The sequence below is a fragment of the Danio aesculapii genome, chromosome 5 (genome assembly GCF_903798145.1).
Source record: "Danio aesculapii chromosome 5, fDanAes4.1, whole genome shotgun sequence".
NCBI classification, from domain to species: Eukaryota; Metazoa; Chordata; class Actinopteri; order Cypriniformes; family Danionidae; genus Danio; species Danio aesculapii.
This window is the reverse complement of record NC_079439.1, coordinates 58,701,640-58,723,234: the sequence shown is the minus strand read 5'-3', so window position 1 is coordinate 58,723,234 and position 21,595 is coordinate 58,701,640. Positions and strand designations below refer to the sequence as shown.

The 21,595-nt window shown below is 36.8% G+C and overlaps 1 protein-coding gene across 1 annotated transcript; it reads right to left on the bottom strand.

Moving 5' to 3' along the window:
• Positions 1-1,059: 1,059 nt before the first annotated feature.
• nup88 (nucleoporin 88) lies at positions 1,060-21,584 on the bottom strand. Its single transcript, XM_056458548.1, has 17 exons — positions 21,342-21,584; positions 21,093-21,262; positions 18,898-19,023; positions 18,704-18,790; positions 16,679-16,852; positions 13,737-13,923; positions 13,507-13,657; positions 13,190-13,288; positions 12,237-12,327; positions 11,947-12,051; positions 10,556-10,708; positions 10,122-10,247; positions 8,327-8,392; positions 8,025-8,105; positions 4,191-4,317; positions 3,971-4,089; positions 1,060-1,361 (listed from the first exon to the last, which is right to left on the bottom strand). The coding sequence occupies exons 1-17, from the start codon at positions 21,576-21,578 to the stop codon at positions 1,298-1,300; spliced, it is 2,163 nt and encodes a 720-aa protein (XP_056314523.1). The 5' UTR covers positions 21,579-21,584; the 3' UTR covers positions 1,060-1,297.
• Positions 21,585-21,595: the final 11 nt, after the last annotated feature.

Sequence of the window (21,595 nt, the reverse complement as noted above, 5' to 3'; positions counted from 1 at the left end):
GTAATTGATTCCGGCATATTTTTTACGCAGCAGATGCCCTTTAAGCTGCAACCCAGCACTGGGAAACATCCATAAACTCTTGCATTCATGTGCTCATACACTAAAGCCAATTTAGTTCACCCAATTCACTTATAGCGCATGTCTTTGGACTGTGGGGGAAACCGGAGCACCCGGAGGAGACCCACGCCAACACAGGGAGAACATGCAAACTCCACACAGAAATGCCAACTGACCCAGCCGAGACTCGAACAAGTTATCTTCTGCCAGTAAGGGACAGTGCTAACCACTGAGCCACCGTGCCACCATAATCAATTCAGTTTACTGTAAATACTACATTTTTGTGTACAGTTGAAGTCAGAATTATTAGCCCCCTTTGATTTTTTTTAATTTTAAAAATATTTCCCAAATGATGTTAAACAGAGCAAGGAAATTTTCACTGTATGTCTGCTAATATTTTTTCTTGTGAAGAAAATAGTACTTGTATTTCAGCTAGGATATAAGCAGTTTTTAATTTTTTATGAATCATTTTAAGGTAATTTAAGCTATTTTTATTTCAACTGTACAGAACAAACCCCTAACTTGCCTACTTATTAGTTAACCTAGGCCAGGGATGGGCAAACTCGATCCTGGAGGGCCGGTGTTCCTGCATAGTTTTGCACCAACCCTAATCAAACACACCTGCTTGTAGCTTTCTAGTGATCTTGAAGACACTAATTAGGATATTCAGGTGTGTTTGATTAGTGTTGGAGCAAAACTCTGCAGGGACACCGGCCCTCGAGGATCGAGTTTGCCCATGCCTGACCTAGGCCTTTAAGTGTCACTTTAAGTTGTATAGAAGTGTTTTGAAAAATATCTAGTAAAATATTATTAACTGTCATCATGGCAAAGATAAAATAAATCAGTTATTAGAAATGAGTTATTAAAACTATTAGAAATGTGTTAAAATTGGGGAAAAAATAAATGGGGCTAATAATTCAGGAGGGCTAATAATTCTGACTTCAACTGTATATAATTAATGCTGATGCTCAATGCCACTAATAAAGTCATACACAAGAAAGATTTACTTCAGTGTACAAAACTCTTTATTGTCCAGAAGAATTGAACATGGACATATACACTCATAAAAAATAAAGACAAAACTAGTTCATACAAAAAATGGCAACTAAATGTGAGAGGTGTGGGTCAAACGCTGTCTTTCAGAAGAGTTCATTGGCTATAGAGTTGCTTATTGTTTCTTCTGGGATTTCCATGAACGCTGTACAATGGTATTAGGTATTGGCCTCTGAATCGCTGATGGTCAGAAGCTGAAATGGTTTTTGATGTCCTTGATCTGCTTCATCATGCCAGCGATGTGCTCTCCTCTGCGGGACAGAAAGTACAGTCCAGTGGATCAACAACAGTCACAAACTGTATCAAAGACTATAGAATATGCAAGATGTGTCACTCGTATAGTTTTGATTGGGGAAAAGTGTAATGGTTAATATGGCGAATGAAGCCCTGCCATCTATAACAGGAGCCAATCAATCATCGATCGTTATAGACTGACGATTCTCCAGGAGAGGGGCTCAGACCAGATTTGAGTTTCTGTAGCTTTGACATGATTTGAACATTTAAAAATAAAACTAAAGAGACAGTGGTTGTTTAATTTTATTGCTGATTCCTAATATGAAATTGAATCATAAGCTTGGCAAGCAATTTTGGAGAATTTGATCTTTCCCCATTCCATGGCCAAGCATACTGCCCGAGAGCATTTCAAATATGGCCGCTGAGTGAAATGACTTGCCTTAAAGGGACCTTGACAATATGCACTTGATACTCCTGTTCCAATTTTAAATAAATACATCTACTGTAGTAGGCCTTTTTGCATAACAGTAATGAGTGAATTAAATAACAAGTAACAGTTTTTGCATAATGCAGTGAATTTCAAATTTGTAAGAGTAACTAGAATGAACCTTGCACAGCAGGAAGTGTTTTTCAAAAACAGAAATAGGTTTTCTTGGGAAATAACGGGTGTTTTTTGGGGGGGGATGGGGTTTATTGCATATTATTACATTTTTAAGTGTAATGGATCCGTTTTCTGCAAACTACAGTGAAAAGGGAAGTGGCTTTTCAGCATTATTGTAGTGAGGTGTTTTTTTTTTCATTACTGGCAATAGCTGACAGCTGTTATTTCAAGTCAGAACAATCTAGAGACGATTCAAGTTTTATGTTTTTGTGGAACACCGTCAAGAAAAAAGTAAACTTAAAGTTAGAACTTTTTTTAAATATTATTTTGCTATCTTTTCAAGTTGCTACAAATCAAAAATACTATTTTAAAGCTCTTTCCAATGCACGCTTGTTTCTAGGGCTGCACGATATTGGAATTGGACACTGCTATATTTTATTTTTCTGCCATAAATATTGCGATACGAATACAGTTTCACAAGAGGTTTTTAATAGCTAGTCTTCTGTTTTCTGTGGAGTCTAACAGTATTCAGGTACAGAAATTCAATAATCACAAACCAAAAAAGCTTTTCTTACTTTGTCCCGTTTCTAGTCCAAATATCTAAAAATTCTTAGATCGATTAAAAATATTATTTTGTTTCCAACTTCAGACAAGTTTTTCCTTAAAACAACTAAATTAACTGCCAATGGTGTAAGAAAAATAACCTTGTTTTTCGCTTTGAAATGTAGATATTTGGATTAGAAACGAGACAAAAATTTTAAAGTAAGAAAAACTTTAATTGTATACATTCCGTATAAATAATAAAATAAAATTTATCCTTGTTACACCTTCAAACATCAGAATTTTTTGGGCCCAAATTAGGGTTGGGTGACGTCGACCAATTTGGCATCATACGATGTCTAAGGTGAAACATCGCGAGGGACGATGGCATTGTCGTCGTACGTGGCAGTGAATTATTTATGAATAATTAATTAATTCATAACTATTTGTAGCCTACCGTTTCAGCTACCTGACCCGCATGGTCTTTGTTTTACACATAAATAAATAAATAAAGATAAGTTACACACAAATTACCACCTGTCAATCCCTTTTTCCACGGGACTCTGGCATGAATAGGCAGAGTGATCCGTGTCGTTATAATGGCGTCGACAAATTTGGTTGGTAAAAAAGTTGTACAACCGACAAGAAACAACCAACAGTATCTGAGGTTTTTGCTAAAATTATTAAGTACAAGCATGAAGGCGAAAGACTGAAGAAGTGCACCGACACTGTGACACGATACCAGATTCAAAAGACCGAAGAGTCGTTAGAGACAAGATTAATTAAATATCACGTTTAACTACCATAGTGAGACGCGATCTAGCGGTACATCCTTGATAAACTGTCAGACGTGCACTGCTCTCTGGGGTTTTGTGCTCTAAGCACCCGCTGACTGCCTGGAGCTCAGATGAGTGCATGCATGACAGTGTGTGTCTGTGTGTGTGTGGTCAGGTAATGTGCACTTTCAGCGGTATAGTGTGGACGGAGATCTGTTTAGAAATGCTAGATAAAACACCAGTGTGGATGTGGATCATTTTCGTTCTTAAATGCTATTTTAAAGCTTAGATGTATTAGTGTAAATGGGGCCGTGTGTATTTTTCGTGAGCGCGTTGCTGCTGTGACAGGGGTGTGGCAGAGGATCGTGATACCGGCTCAGCATTTGATGTCTATCGGGCCTCGCCGATGGCATCGTCTAATAATCCAACCCTAGCCAAAATGCTTTAAACCCTCTTGCAAATGATAAACGTGCACTCTATTATGGTTAAACCACATGTGTTCTGTAGCTCCTAGTTAATTATGATTCAGACTCAACATTGCATATCATGCCATTTGACTATTGTGGATGAGCACATTGCGATATCAATCCTGAAACAATAAACTAGCAGCCCTACTTGTTAGCATCTAACAGTATGAATACTGGCACTGACAGTTCAGAGCCGTGATGTACGTGTGAAACCAAAGCATTTGTAAAGTGTGTGTACGTACTGTTCTTTCAGCACTCCCTGCAAACACTTCCTCTGGTGGGCGTTTAGAGTGAGGCTGGAGCGAGCCGGAGACGCTCCCGTGTTCATCTGCTTCTTCTGGTAATCTTTCTTCATGTTCACCTGACAACACATTAACAGCACATTAGCAGGCGTCTGCTCAGCTCATAGCAACAGAGGAGCGAGCACTGCTAAAACAAACTAAGATCCACCACACAACGGACCTGTTTGATGCCATTGTCAAGGTGACGGAGCTGATCATTGATGGTCTGCAGTTCCTTCCTCATGTCTTTCTCGCTGTCTGACAGCACAGGAAGTTGACTCCGCAGACTTCCCAAAACCTGCTTTACTCTGTACAACACACACAAACTTTTGCAGCTTAGTTTCAATATATATATTTTTTGAATGAGGACAAAGAGCTTAGAATGACCAAGAGGCGACACTCAATAGAACGTTCCATTGCAACAGCAGCACCCAGCAACAGCCCCGGATTCCGGCATTTTAGAGTGAAAGTGGTCGGCTGTCCATTGGATCTTATTGCTGTCACTAGTGATGCTCCGATTGATCGACCACCAATCACGATCGGCCGATATTGGCTAAAAATAGCTTGATCGGCTAACCCCAAAAGCGCCGATCAAAAAAGCAGATCACTTGACGTAAATTACTCGCATGACTTTTTCACACGTGCATGCACGGCGCACGGATAAACAGCAGAACAGAGCGGAGCTTACCAGTGGCAACATGAGTTACCCCGTCTTTTTCAAAGTGTCCAATAAAGGTGTAAAGTTAGACATTTGCAATGTATGTCGTGATAAAATCCCTCGAGGTGGAAGCAAAAAACGGCATTTTAACACCACTAACATGATTAGGCATCTTAGATCCCGCCATACAACTGAATATGCTGAGTATGAGAAGTATGATTAAACAACATAAACCATACATCAGGGATAATACGAGGTGGAAAAACATCGCGTTCAGAATCATGGAATTCATTTGCCTCGACGAACAACCTGTGATGGAGGGCAGACGCCTGTCCAATGTCCCTGCTAAGCTTAACAGTACACTTTATTGACTCAAACTTCGAAAGACACATTGTGCTACACTGTCAGGATTTCACAGGGTCACATTCTGCAGAGGCTTTGGTGAACGCATTTAGCGGCATGTTTCAGTCACGGGGGATCCAAAGAGTAAAAAAAATCCACGCAATTGTAACAGACAATAACACGAGATGCAGATTTCCCTGCCTGGCCTGTCGTGTGTGTGTGTGGCACACACCCTCCAGCTTGCTGTGCATGTATGGCAAGCCGTTTTAACATTTAATCTATAACCCATACTAGTATCTATTTTCATTTTACGTGTGCTTACTTTTAGATACTAGTATCTTTTCCATTAAGTACTAGTACTTATTCATTAGATACTAGTGCTTATTCATTAGTGCCTATTCTTTAGATACTAGTGCTTTTAAAAATATACTAGTGCTTACTCATTAGACACTAGCTCACTTTATTAGATACTAGTTCATTTAGTTGTTCCTCCTTGTTTCTCTGCCTTGTTATTTAGAAAGGAAGGCATTGGCTTACAGTAGCTTACTACATTTTTTTTTCTTTTTTTGATCTGATGTAGTTGGCTCCTGGTTCATAATAATAACAGAAAAAAACACTTATACAAATAGTTTTATTCTTGGTGGCAGTAGCCAGTTTTGGTGTAGTTTTACATTTTGCTGCCAATTATAAAATGTAATCAGTGTATTAAGAGGCTACATCCTATTAAGCTGATCTGATGTGTGTTGGTGTGCCTGACCCCTCTTTGTTTGGAATAGTTTTAAGTTACTCTGCCTTATTTGGAAAAGATGGCCTACAGTAGCCTTAAGTTCTCACTTTCTAAAATAAACACTTGGTGGACAAGTTCTTGACTGTAGCCTATTTCTACTGTTTTTTTTTCAATATAGTTAATTTAGAGTTAGTTTCATTTCTACAAATGGTGCAAACTCTGCTAAATTATAGATAAAAGATTCCCATTCACCTGCCATTATGTGATCGGCAGTGATCGGCAATCGGCAGATCATGATTTTGGTGATCGGTAATCGGTGATCAGGCCCAAAAATGCTGATCGGAGCATCTCTAGCTGTCATGATGACAAGCAGCTGCTTTGTTTTTTATTTATTTATTTAAAAAGCGCATTAAAGCTGAGATACAACCTGAAAGATGACAATACAACACTTACTATCACAATGATCAGCACTTTTAACAGTTTATTTTACAGACTTAAGACTTGCTGTTGTTCAATTGGAATTTTCATTCCAAAATGAAATTCCGCCACGCCATCTAGTGGCTGTATCCCAAATCACACTAGAGTGTCGCCTCATGGTGATTCTATGCTCTTTGCTGAGGAGGAAGTTTAGGAAGTTCAGAAAAATGCCCATGTCATTTTTTTTTTTTTTCAATTAAGTTTGTTTTACCAAGTCAAGTTTAACACGTTTTAAGACCATTATATCAAGTCAACACTATCTATAACATGATGATGGTTTCATTTGCAGCTTAAAGGGGACATATTCTGCAAAAAAAAAATAAAAAAATCACTTTTATAAGGGGTTTAAACACAGTTATGTGGCAACAGTGTGTGAATATAACCAGCTGCTAATGGTAAAAATGTATTAATTCTATAGTTTTATAATAACACTTGATTAAACAGTCTACAGAAACATTTTGATTGACATTCTCCCTTTGTACATGTCATCAGAGGAAAGCCCCGCCCATTAGTGACGTTCTCTCTCATAAGAATAGGACATTAGTCTTGTTTTTTTATCTGCCACTATGCTGATACACAGGCATTTGTAGCCCCGCCCCCTTTTGAACCATGCACAATCTCATTTGAATTTAAAGCGACAGCCATCAAAACAGCACAATTTAGATGAAAGCCTTACAGGGGCAGATTCAAAGAGTTATAAAACATTATTTGTAGGGTATTTCGAGCTGAAACTTCACATACACACTCTAGGTACATCAGAGATTTGTTTCACGTCTTGTAAAAACGGGCATAATAGGTCCTCTTTAAATACAATAAATTAAATTTAGACTAGTGAAAGAAAAATGACAAAACCATTGAATCAACATTAAAAGACTCTAAGGCCGCATTTACACTGCAGATCTTGATGGTGAATTCCGATTTTGTGACTGCATTCGATTTTTTTTGATGATCCGCTTGCATGATCTTTAAAACACTGCACATAATGACAAGATACAACGTCCAGGAAAAAAAAGAGTGGGTGCTGACTAACAGCTGATAATAAAAGAGCACCCTTTTCTCCATTCCTGTATTTAATCTGTTCACAGGCTTTCATTTTTTAAATTCTTTATGACAAGTTGTTTTACTAATCGCTTATGACAGAAAAGTTCTCATTTGGCCATCTTCTTTTAATGTAGTTTTTTTTTAACCAGTAGGCCACAGTTGGCGTGATTTATGCACGTGATGTATGCAACAGTTATATATTGTTGACATGGCGAACGTTGCGCTTTCTCTCACTGGCTTGCTAGTATATGAAATATAAGGTTTGGGACTCTCCTGATGTCTGTTCTGAAATGAAAGCATTAAAGTTGACGTTATTCTCTGCGGTTTTTAATGATGCGCGACTCATTGGCGAGTAAAAATTCGATCTATCTGCTTACACTGCAGCACAGATTTGATTCATATCAGATAAACTTCCACATATAAACAAGGCCTGAATCTGATTTGAGTAAATTGGAATCAATGTAATTTTTTCCTGCTTACACATACATGTAATCCAATCTGTGCCACATGGGACGAAAAAAAAATAATAATAATAATAATTCGGAATTGGGTCATGCAACCTAAAACTCATACAGGTTTGGAACCATCTGAGGGTGAGTATATTCTTATTTTAGGGTGAACTATCCCTTTAAGTCCCTTTTACATTTATTAAAGACCTAGAACACAACACTTTTAGGGAATTTACATTTTTAAGGAAGCAAAAATTCCATTTTGAACTTTTCGACCCTGCAGAAACCCTGCTATGAAACTAAATTCAGAGAAAGGTGAACCTGTTCATGATGGCCTCTTGACGATATTTGGCATCTTCATATTTATCCGCCAGTCGCTCTGCAGCTTCTGTCAGGCTTTTCCTACAACACACCAACACATTTACCATCTTTAGCACAGTTGACAGTAAATCACATCATTGTTGAGTCATTAGCGCTCATATATTTACCACACCTAATAATAACATCATGATGTGGTCTCTAGAGTGAGATGTTGCACTTGCACATTCACTTCTCTGTGACTCAACTAAGATAAATGTATTACAGTAGGGGTGATTGTGATAAGAGTTGTGTTAATGGTTTACCTGTCCTCTCTACAAAGAGCAAGATCCTCCAACTGCTTGTTCTTCTGTCCGCTCAGGAGCTTTACTCTAAAACGGGACAATCATTAAATAACTGTTATCACAATATGTTTTCTAACCACAGTCCATTTAAAGAGATATTTCACCCAAAATTACAATCAACTCACCATTTACTCTCCCTTCACTTGTTTTTTTGTGTAACACAAAATAAGACATTTTAAATAATGTTGAGAAACGCTAATGATTTATATCCACAATAGAAAAAGAAAATACTATGGAAGTCAGTGGCTACTGGTTTTCAACATTCTTCAAAATATCTTCTTTTGGGTTTAAGAGAAGAATGTCATAAAGATTTGGAACCACTTAAAAGTGAATTATTTTATGTTTGGGTGAACTTTATCTTTGCTATACCTTAGCTTTGCAGAAATTGTTGTTTTAATTCTCAGTCTTTACAACATATTAATGTGGTCAGTGAAGAATGTGTATTGGTGTTTAAACTCATTGGTTTGATTTTGTATTAATAATGAATTTGCATACATTTAAAATGTATTTACTTATTTATTGTTTGTTTGTTTAATGCCAGCATTAAAATTACATTCATAGCAAACTCAAAGATAATATTTCATGATGTTTTCATAGATCTATCTTTAAGTAAATACTTTCTATAGGATACTAAAGAATAATATATTTGTGTAAATACATTAGATTAGTCAGTACCAAGACCAAAACTGGAACCAATCAAACAAAACAACTTCAGATCACAGTGCAAAAATTAGTACACCCTAAATTAATATATTGAAAATAATAAAGATGGAAAATCAAGAGAACCATAAAAATATTACATTTAGTTGAAATGTTGTAGAGTGTAATTTGCAACACTGCATATGAATTTAAATGCATTATATTTCTATAGATATTAGGTGACCACACTCTCGTTTTAATGAATAGAACTATTTAAAACTGTTTAAACACCAAAATACATTGCCTATAATCAATATAATGATATAAATACGATTATACCACTAAAATGGATATAAATATGAATTTTCAAAGGATCAACTGTTATATAAGAAAATTTCAATGATTCAAAAAGCATTTAGCAACTTTTTGAGAAGAAAATGTATTAAAGAGTCCCTATTATGCATTTAAAAAGGTCATATTTTGGTTTTGGGGGTCTCCAACAAAAGGGTGATTTGCATGTAAGGTCAAAAAACACTTTCATTGTCTTATAATATGCATTTATTTTTACCTAATTTTCCCAATGACTCCCATATGATTCGTTTAGTAATTAATTTGTTCCCAAGCCCTTCCTTAGCACGATGCTAATCTGCGTCTTTCAGTAAATCTAATATGCGTCTGGGTAATCAGAGCACTGCATCTTTGCGTCATGATTCAAGCGGGATCTGCTACAGTGTTTGTCTTCCTCTTTTTCTTTCTACAGTGTTTGTGGGTGGGGCCGGGGGGTTCAATTTTCCCGGGTCTGCACATGCAAAAATGGGCGGGGCTTGAGTTCCGTATCATGCCAACGTGGCTAAAGATTCGTTACAGCGGTGATTTATTTGAAGCACTCTGAGTTACCTTTTTTATAGATGAATTAATAGTTTAAAACACGGTGCACTTTCAGATTTAAGCCTTAGCTGGATATTTCACTTCACTTAGAAAAGTGTTACACACGACATGGAATGTCATTTTCAAAAACCCATAACAGCAGCTCTTTAAAATAAAGATATATAAAATGTGTATGACACAAGTTTAAATATCAGCTCCAAAAAAAAGCAGCTCTGAAACAACGATGTACCTTCTCTGCATTTCTTCATGAGCCAGGCCCAGCTTGAGGATGTACTCCTCTCTGAACACTTGTGTGGCTCTGCTCAACAGCTGAAGACATTCAGAAGGAGGAGGAGACGAGTCCTTATCACCCGACCTGAGACACACACAAGCAAACAAACAAGAAAGCCTCAATTATACATTCAATCCAAATTTAAATTCAGCAAGCTTTACGTCACAATCCAATAAAAATAAAAATATGGCGGTAAAACATTTTTATGTGGCTATACTGGTTTATAGATATTAGATGGTTTATTGCTAGTTTATCCATAACAAGTTAGACCAGGAGAAGTCAAAACCAGGTCTTCCAGCTTTTAGCACTGTGATCAATTATTTAAAACAGTGTAAATTTTTTCTGTTTTACTCTGGTGAGAAATAAATTGAATGGAAGCAGCCTGTTGTTACCTCAGCATTAATGGATTGGTGGAGCTGCGTGCCAGGATGTTGCGGATATGCTGTTCGAAAGAATCTTCAGCCAATCCGCGCAGAGGAGAGCTGTCTGACCCCGCCCCTGGGTGAGAGCACAGCAGCGGAGGAGAAGCCGGACGAATAGAGCTTCTATGAGATTTAAAGTCAAGAAAAAAAATTATATTAACATGATAGAAATCATATATTTAAAAAAAAAAAAAGTTACTTCTAACAAAAAACTAATTTAAAAAGTTCATATTGCAATTTAATGACATCATATGGCCCTACAATTTCCACAATGTGAAAAAACGATGGCAGAATTTCAAAATCCAGTCATTAAAACCTACTGACTTTCCCAAATTTTACAAGAAAAAATCACTACTAATAGTGCTGTACACGTTTTCGCTGTGATAAACCACAAATTATGACTTGATATGAGATCTGCATGTTTCAAATAGAAACTCAAAATAAAAGTCTGATTAAAACTAAATATTTGTTTAATATAAGAAAAACTATTTAAAATCCTTTAAAATGTGTTATCTAGTTGAAATCTTGTCAACATTGTTTTTAAACAAGGATTCATGTTTCTGTGTGTTTTGGCAATTGATTTACATAACAATAGTGTTTGAAACACAAACGTTTAGTGTGTGCAAACGTTATGTGCAAGTTTTTGAAAACGTTTTGTAAATAGTACCATCATGTGCATTTTCATGTTTCGTCTATAGACATGTTTGCACAACTGTAAACAACAATGGCAGATATACAACATGACATTGCCAGCTTATGGCAACCTGCACTTGCATTTGTTTTGTTTTGATCCAGGAATGTAATGCCTAGTTCAACCACTGGGAGGCAAACTTACATACTGCACCTTTAACGACTTTTTTTGTATGTAGTCATATGAAAGTATGTTTATGCTAGGTTTAACAATGCTAAGCATTGCATCGCTTGCTCTAGATTACTCGGGAGATGTTTTTTTTATTACGTGAACTCTCCGTTTGAGTTGATTTTGAAATTCTGTGGAAGATGCAATTGCGTTTTTGTGGGAAACATGCCGAGCATTCCACATTTGCATTCCCCGGTGCCTCTATTCACGCGCTTGCATTGACATTCTAACTTACTCTACCAAATACCTACATTTGCATTTGGTGTGAACCCAGCATTAGTTGTCATATTGATTAAGTTATTTAAATTAACTGCAGCCTATGATTGATTATCCAATATAATAGAAATTATCAAGCAGCCCCAATTACTTAATTGTACATTCAATAAAATGAATTATCAGCTTTACGCCAAGTTCAAACCCCATTGCAATTCTCCTACAAACCCCCATTTGAGAAATCCTGCTCTAACAAATGAAAAAGAGCCACTGAGCGCTAGTCACATACAGCAGAGGGAGCAGGAGACACTCGTAGGTACTCGTGATGCAGATCATGGTGGCTCCCAGGGACAGGTCTGACACGATCCAAAACCCACGAACCGGAGCTGGCAAACTGAGAGAGAGGAAGACAGAAATCTTAAAAAGCACCAGTAATCGACAGTTCTTCCTCAGAGTCTCTTAAGGCTTGCTTAAAAGCTTGCAAATCTGCCTTTTGTTTCAGAAGAGATTTGGGGTTTAGCTTTAACTGTCACACTTTTAGTAGCACAGGTGGGAAATGTTGATTCCTGGCCATTCTACCTGTTAGCGAGAGGTCTTGTGCATAGGATGTGCTCTACTATACAGCGCTGCTCTGCCGCCAGCTCCTGCAGACTGTCTTTATCCTCCTCATCTGCACAGGAGACACGCAACAACAAAATGTGTTCAACAACAATACAGTGATGTATTAGGCAAAATAGGCAAATAGGCAATAGGCAAAATCCGCAAAGTAGTCAGCTTTATTTTTTACAATTATTATAGATGTTTTAAGGCTGTAAAACCCCACATATCACACTTTATACACTTTTCTCACACAGGCATTAACATTTTCACACTTTTCCCTCTTGTTTAAACACTCAAAGTTCAAACCTTCATAGAAAAATAAGTCCAGTATTATAGAATGAAACCAAAGATCAAAATCTGTTGTCAGGCACAAACATTCATCACTGTCAGCAAAAGGATCATAAAGCTTTTTAGCTTTTGTGTGGATAATGTTGGCATCCAGCGTAATGTTCTTTTTCCTGCAGTCACTGATCCACGCAGCTAAAGCAGACTCCATCCTTAAGGGGATCACACATCGGATGTGCCACGCACATGACAGTTAGAACACACACCGGACGCGCACATTCACATGTTATTTAAAATGAAATTATTCAGATAATTGGCGAAAGTGAAGAATTAAAAAGAAAAAAAGAAAGAAGTGCTCTCATATGATATATGAACGACCCTTACGGCTTTACTTTGACATTTCCTCGAGCGAGAATGACGTCGACTGAAACTTTCTGTCGTACACCATGCCTACCAACCATTGGTAGCTTTTTGGCAGTGGAAACGCAAGCCTGATAAACTTGACCAATACCAACCCATTCCGTACTGTACCATACCACTCAGTGGAAACGGGCCATGAATCGATACCAAACACTAATATAGACTGAGTTCCTCAATCGCTGTGACTGTAAAGATATTTAAATGTCAGAGCCGAAGAAGGCACTCACCAGACCCCAGAAACTTGTGTAGTTTTTTGAACCAGGTGAGTCCAACACTGTGCACCCCGGCCTCATGGGTGCAGTGATACCTGTGCTGACACAGAGGGTCTGGAACAGATGGTTTGACAGAAATGAATACTTTTATTTATGAAGGACGCATAAACCTCTTAAAAAAACTACTATAAAGCATTCAACAACAAGACGTCCCATTTTATAAACAAAGCAAGCACATGAAACGAAAGGAAAGTATCTAATATTTCTAACAAACATTTGAAAATAAAACGTACGGGATTATTTCACTACTATGAATGTTCATGTCTGCTCACCTCGATGTAATCTGATTGGACAGGTGAAGTCTGACTCTGTAATCTCCTCCTCTTCTCCAGCAGGCAGTTTAAGTGTCAGCTCCAGCTCCACACACTCAAACACATAGAGCGAAGGAGCCGTCTCTGAGCCTCTGGACCATCTTTCTACAGCCTGAACACACGCGCAGACACACATTCAGCATCTCTCACAGTGCATCTGTTGATTTATGGCTGAATTGGGGGTGTCTTACTCCGCCATCCTCCTCTTCCTCTGCCTCCAGCACCACACAGTGATACAGCATTCCCGATTCAGTGGCGATGACCAGGATGTTGGGCACACAAGGCAGGCAGAGCACAGCACATGCATCATAGCCGTAGTTATCTTCTGCTGCAGGGTACATGGGTAACGGGCCCATCGGCTTCCCTAAACTACCGACACTAGGAGAAAGATGGAAGATTAACGATTGAATCTGGGTATTTAAAGTGCACTTATTTATTTAAAAAAAAAACAGATTATTTATACTAAAAATTAGCAATGAAACGTCCATAAGTATGGGCATTGGGACACTGCTTCTCTCTTTTTGGACTATTATTACAAGGTTTGCGCTACATTCATTCTTCCATGGCGGGGCGCCACGCCAAAATTGATCCCGCCACGGCTACATTACAGCTTCTCATTCAAAACATTGTTGTGTTTTTTTTTAATAGCGGGTAATAATCGCACCAAAACGTACCCGTAAAGGGTAAGGGAATTATAACAGCGCAAACTTTTCTGTAACCGTAGTAGTGCTGTGCGCTATTTGTTTAACTCTTTAAGGTTACGTGCTGACTGACTGACTGGCGGACTGACAGGTGCGTGATGCGTGAGGCCAGCAAACACGACGTATAGCCGTTTCACTTTACTTCAGGACGCAATAATGGCGCTCTGCAGGTCTATTGAAGACATTCATAACTATTCCTAGCAAATCTAATAAATGTTGGAGACCTACCCGTTACATAAACGCACTAAATCGCACTTCAGCAGCATTTATTTGAGAGCTATAATTTTATATTATATTATTTATATTATATTATTTTATATTAAATTATATTATTTTATATCATATATTATATTAAATTATATTATATTGCATTATATTATATTAAATGATATTATTTTACATTAAATTACATTATATTAAATTATATTATATTATATTACATTATATTACATTATATTATATTATATTACATTATATTAAATTATATTATTTTATATTACATTACATTATATTATATTATATTATTTTATATTACATTACATTATATTAAATTATATTATATTACATTATATTATATTACATTATATTAAATTATATTATATTATTTTATATTACATTACATTACATTATATTAAATTATATTATTTTATATTATATTATATTATATTATATTATATTATATTATATTATATTATATTATATTATATTATATTATATTATATTTAGGGATGCTGGGATGAGGATTTTTGCAGTCGATACCCAGTACCGATTCTTTGTCATGGTGATCGGCCAATTACCAGTTCTTATGCTTCAAGATTTATAATGCCTAAAGCACATTTTCCCTCCAAGTATGATACTAAAGTGAATATCTCTCCTTACCTAAGAGAATAAATAAGGAATGTTGCATATAATGCCTTCAACATGTCTCTTTTAACCATTTAGTGTCGACTTGTAATGATTAGATGCAGGTTTACAGAAAATAATAAAACCTTTTATAAAAAAAATGGTAAGAAATGATTAACAGTGCAATTTGGAAACACTGCAATTGATGGAAGAAGAATTCAACACGTCTCATTGAAAAAAAAGTTTGGAGCGTAGGCTTCATTTGATGCATAATAAAATGCACACATATTAATACATGACTTCTTTACTAAAAGAAAATAGGCCTATAACCTACTGTTTATTACAATAACTAGGTCTATATTAGAGTAAGTTAAATTATGAAATAAGTAAAAATATGTATTTCATTCATAATTCCAGCTAGGTTTTAGTGAACTTGCAATATTATCAAAAACACAGAACTTTCAGTTCTTGCAAGGCCAAAAAAATATTTGCTAATCTCCAACTCTTGGTAGCAGCTCTATGATTGCAGCTCCGGATAGTCACAACAGCTCGGTGAGAGAGCAGGGATTTTCTTTACTGCTCTATTCATTTTACCTAACAAATATAATGCTTAGACCATCACTGTGCCTTTCGATTAAGAAATTTGATTATCGGCCAATACCGATCTCTGGCTGATCGATCGGAGCATCCCTAATTATATTATATTATAATTATTTGAATTCTCATTAGTTTGAAAGTCTGTGCATCACGTATTCAAAATTCACATTAAAAACAGTCCTTTGTCAGCACCATTGGTGTAGTGGTTAGTGCGTCGACACATGCACTTTGGTGCTCACGGTGACCCGAGTTCGATTCCGCCTCGCTGTCCTATGCCGATCCTTCCCCTTTCTCTGCTCCCCATGCTTTTCTGTCAATACTCTCTACTGTCCTATCAAATTAAGGTGAAAAACCCTGAAAAAATTATCTTTAAAAAAAAAATAGTTCTATTATTGTAGTTTTTTTATTTTTATCATTGTAATGAACTAAATTAACTATTAAATCATTAGAACTAAATTAACTTAAATCATTGTAATGAATAACTGATAACGTTTATGATATTGCCATTAAATGACAAATTTTGAGAGAAAAAAAATTTGTTAAACAATTAAGAGTGTTTGAATTAGCTTAAGTTTTTTTCAAATAATTTAAGTTTTCAATTTAGGTTTTATATTTAATTAAAAATTCTATTAACTTTATTAGTGCCCGTGGTGAAATAGATTTGCAACATTGTCATTATTATGTGTCTAACACATATTACAACACACATAAAATATTATTATTATAACTATTAAAATGACTTAATATTAGTTTTTCAACTTAAATAGCTTTTCATCTATTTAATTTAATACTTTTTTATTCATTTTAAGTAAACAAGTTTAATGTAGCTTAAGTTAACAACAAGAAAAAAACGTAAATGATCTTCAATTTCTGTAAGCCATTTTCTCTACCTTAATACAGTTTCATAATATTCACCTACACTGTGAATGATGTTGCATATCTGTTCTCTTAATGAACACGTTTGGTTTTTTATGTATAGGAGTAAGTGTTACCTGTGTGAGAGGGAGATGTAGTTCAGAAAGGTCTCTCCATTGCCGTACAGTATGTAGAGTGGATAAACCACCAGCTCTGCCTTCATCCGCACACTGCTCAGGTGAGGAGAATCAGCCAGTGGACCAAAGTCAAACGCCACCGCCGTCTCTCCCAGAGAGGCCGCATAGGAACGTCTGCATGAAGAAGACATCACATCACATTAAAGTCAGTGTTATTTTAGTATCATTAATGTAATATTATTCATTTATATTAATATTAACAGGCTTCCCTTGCTTTTTGAAAGTACTTGAATTTCGGACATTTGAATTTGACACTTGAAGGCATGGAAAGTACCTAAAAACAAACAGGTCCTTGAAAGTGCTTGAATTTAAAGTTTATGGTGTTATTTCAACAACTGTACTGCGCTGCTTTCTAAAACTGAACAAAAAGTACAAAACTCTTAATTAAAAAATCTAGAACTATGACAAACAATGCATTTTATCAATATTTCAGTAATCGCATTTGAATAGTATCAGTAGTAAATTCATCTAATTGTATCATTTTAAGTTATTTGAACATGAATGTTTAAAACAGTCTACATTTGTGAAAATGACATTCAAAATGTCATCATTATTATGACATTTTAATGTGAATATTAAGTGCAAGCGAAATGAATGATTTTCATGGTGCTATATATGCTGAGGGTGTGAATTAAGGGGCTTAATTTAAATTATTAGTGATTTTAGTGATTCCTTGAAAGTCCTTGAATTTGGTGTCCACGAAAGAGTGGGAACCCTGTATTAAGTGTGCATCACACAGGTGAGTGGGCTTGACAAACCACCTGTAGAAAAACTTCACTTCAACCAACACTTGCACTAGACACATTCTTACAATCATCCCATATAAAAAACAAACAAAAAAATCATAGTGCATTTATAAAGTGCTTCACACAGGTGAGTGGGCTTGACAAACCATCTGTAGAAACACTTTTCTCTCTCTCAAAAACGAACAAATAAACATTTGTTAATTTTCCTTTGGCTTAGTCCCTTATTTATCTGGGGTCCCCACAGCGGAATAAACCACCAACTATTCCGGCAAATGTTTTATGCAGCAGATGCCTGTTCAGCTGCAACCCATCACTGGGAAACACCCATAAACTCTCGCATTCTCATACACTACAACCAACTTAGTTCATCCAATTCACCTATAGTGCATGTCTTTGGACTGAGGAAACCCACACAAACATGGGGAGAACATTCAAACTCCACACAGAAATGCCAACTGTCACCTCTCCTTACTTTAGCACTATAACGCTTTGTATAATTAGCACTTCTTGTTGTGCATTGCATCTTCTAGTTGAATCACTAAATGTCTCCTTAATTGTTAATAGCTTTAGACAAAAGCGTGTTCTAAATGACTAAATGTAATTTTTAAAATATTTTGTATTTAATTTTAATCATTCCTTTTATTTTTTTTATACATTTATTTAGCTGTAATTCTGTTAGCACTTCGATTTAAGCTAAACTAAATCAAGTAATGTGGCTTTGTAACTAGCTAAAACTTTTTAATACATTATCTTTATTTCAGATCATTTTTATTCTAATACATAATAAAGACTCTTGTAGGGCTCTACAATGGGTTAAAATGAAGTTGAGATTGAGAAAAAGCTTCTTGTCAAGGTTAGGCTTACTGAGAAGCAACGCAAACAGCAGTCAAATCTTAATCTTGTACGCCCAATATGACATCAGGGAAAAATCACTTGATTGAAGCATTTAGCAATGCATATTACTATCAAAAACTGAAATTTAGTATAGAAAACGTATTAAATATCTTCAAGGAACATGATCTTCTTTACTTAATATTTTAAGGGTCCTTTGCATAAAAGAAAAATCTATAATTTTGACATATTCTATGCCAAGAATTTTCATTTTTGTGCATCCATAGATTTTACTTTGTGTTTAATAACCCTGATCCAAGCAGAATACTCTTAGTGTCTGGCCATACCATTGGATAAAATAAAAAAAATACAGCAGCCACACACTTACCCTCTTGTATGGACGCTGCTGTCATCATCCAACTGAGAGACAGATAAAACTCTGGCAGGGGACTGGGGCTCCTTAAGATTATAAAATCTGGTGGTAAAAAAAAACAAACATACTTTGTACAACCCAGTACAAAAACAGTGAAGCTCTTCGGAGTCAGATCTTTCAGACTTCTGTCCGGCATTTATTTCAGATACCTGATGGTGTTATCTGAGGTCAGCAGAACAAGATGAGGCTCCTCGGTTTCACTGGGATACCAGACAGCTTGACGGAGAGTCACAGACGCAGAACTGGTGAAGAAGCGTTCAGCCACCGGAATCGTCCTGTCAAAAGAAAACATTTAAAACCAGAGAAGGACTTGCGACAGGGGCATGGGGCAGGGTGGAGGATCGTGATACTGAGCTGAGGTGTCTATTGGCGATGGACGATGGCATTGTCTATCCGCCCAACCCTAAATGCTAACTTAGTGGCCGATCACACAGAACACACTTTTCCCTTCTGAGAACACAAGGCGCACCACACTGCCATTTTTTTTTTTGTTGACAAGAAAAAAATAAGTGTTCTGAGCTTTTTATGCCAATAGGCAATGACTGAATCATCTGCGTATTGTACTGGAGTGTTGCTGTTGATATTGTATTGTAATATTTAATAATATTGTGATATTCAAGACTTGTGAAGTCATACAGCTCCTCCATCTTTAAAAGTCTCTGTAGTTGTCTTGACAACACAAAAACTGCTGTCACCTTATTGGAAACCACGCCTCTGCTTTAATTTAATTGGAGAATAAAACAGACGCGACTGACGTAGCACGCTTTTTCCACTCAAAGTTTACTTTTTTTAACTGCAGTGCACAGAGCTCAACGGCAAAAACGTGAAGCAAAGCAGGTGGTTAAAACTTGAGGCCCCACTAGTAAGCCATTCAAAAAAAACATATCTCAACTCAAAAAGCGTGTTCGGTGTGCTTAACACCTAACTGTACAAGTGGCTCAAACTCACTCATTTAGAGCCTGCCTGGCTGGAAGGTAAATACAAAACTAAAGTGTTCATCTGGAGCTCCTCTATGGACTCGACTCTTGTTAAAGACTTACACCAGCGGGGCTAATTACTCTCCCACAGTTCTCTGCCCTGCCCACACCCGTTGACACTACCAAGCAGACCAATCACAGAACTTGCGTTATGAGTCGTCGCGATGCGGTTACATTTTTGAGAGGTGCACATCAGGGTCAACGTCTGCAACGGCAAAGGGTCGAAGGCTGTATTGGAATATCCGCATCAGCCTGTATCAGCCTTTACATGACACTCAAGGTTTTCCTTACAAGAAACAATCAACAGATCTAACGCAAACGATCACATAAAGGTACCATATACGGCATTGATTCAATAAGTTAAAGTGTTCTCTGATATCTACATAGTAGACGTGGCTTAAGTAAGTGTATTTTATAATACTTCATAAAATACCCCTAGATTCAAAAGGTCCTTATTGACCATATTTAGAATGGTCGTGAGTATTAATGAGCTTAGCTATAACGCAGCTCTCAGTGTTTGGTCGCACTTTCTCTCTCATGTACGTACACATATACACACGTGCACATACACACAGCTTGATATACTCTGAAATACACATGGGGGGAAAAAAAATCATAATTCATTTTTCAAAAATTTATTTAAACAAACCTGTTAAATCTTTTTAGTTTAAGTGGTGGAGAGCTTAACTTTAGCATGGAGTGTACGAGCTATCTAATTTAGGCCACCAGACAGAGTACATTAAAATAAAAAGGTAAATGAAAATTAAACTAGCCAAGAGACCAACAGAGGTGTATTGTGTTGTATTTTGAAGCTATAATATAAATGTAAACACAGCCAGGAATTAATATCAACCTCTGCATAAACAGATGACGCATTATAATGTATATTGCTATTCTTTCTCGCCAGAAATATGGCAGTAGGAGCTGAGTGATGAGACATGATCCTAAAATGTGAATTAAACAACTATTTTAAACCTTAATCTTTGTGTGCTTGACAAACTGACTACGCTTTTGTTAGGTTCGTGGCTGTTTTTGCCCCATTGATTTCCATTATAATGACCTTTTTCGATTCCAAAGCCATGACAGCATATAATCATGCATTCTTGACTGTAGTGTTTTCCTTGTTGGGAGGTCAAATGTGTCATTTTTGCTGCTAATCATCAGTTGGCACTATTAACCCTAAATGTTCTGAGAGCTGAGCTTTGTCACCAAAAATCATTCCATGACAATGTTGTTTGTTGACAGTCGGCCTTCTCAATTTGGAATGTGCAAAGAATCCCTTTATAAAATTATATAATTAATAAGAAAGACTGAATGTGTGAATATATTACCAACTTTACCTCAATAAAAGAGTAAAGTTCACTCACTTGCAGTTAATCTGTGTGCGTCCGCCCTCAAACTCGGACTTCTTCCCCCAGCGCTGAGGCAGCTCCAGGACAGTGGCTCCTCGCTGACCGATGAGGGCCACATGATACTGCGAGGGGCTGACGAGCACCTGACACACCTCGAACAGCGGCGGGTTGATGCACAGCAGGGTCTGCGGAGAGATCGGTAAACGTTCACACACAACCGGCGATGTAACTACACTAAAACAGACACTATTTAAAGTCGCTGACCTGATATCTGGAGGTGTCTGGTTCGCCGTCAGAGTTCAGCTGTCGCAGGTTTGTGGTGTAAAACACGCTCTCAACGCTGTCCCAAATGAACAGATCGCCGTTCAGACAAAACGTCAGGTTCTTAGCTATTCTTTTACTTGTCCCCTGAGGCTCTAAATGAAGCCTTTCTTGTAGATTATTGAATATATCGTGGTTCTTCAGCGCTTCCCTCCAACGATCTCCCGCGAGCGTCGCCATGTTTTCTGTATTGTCGC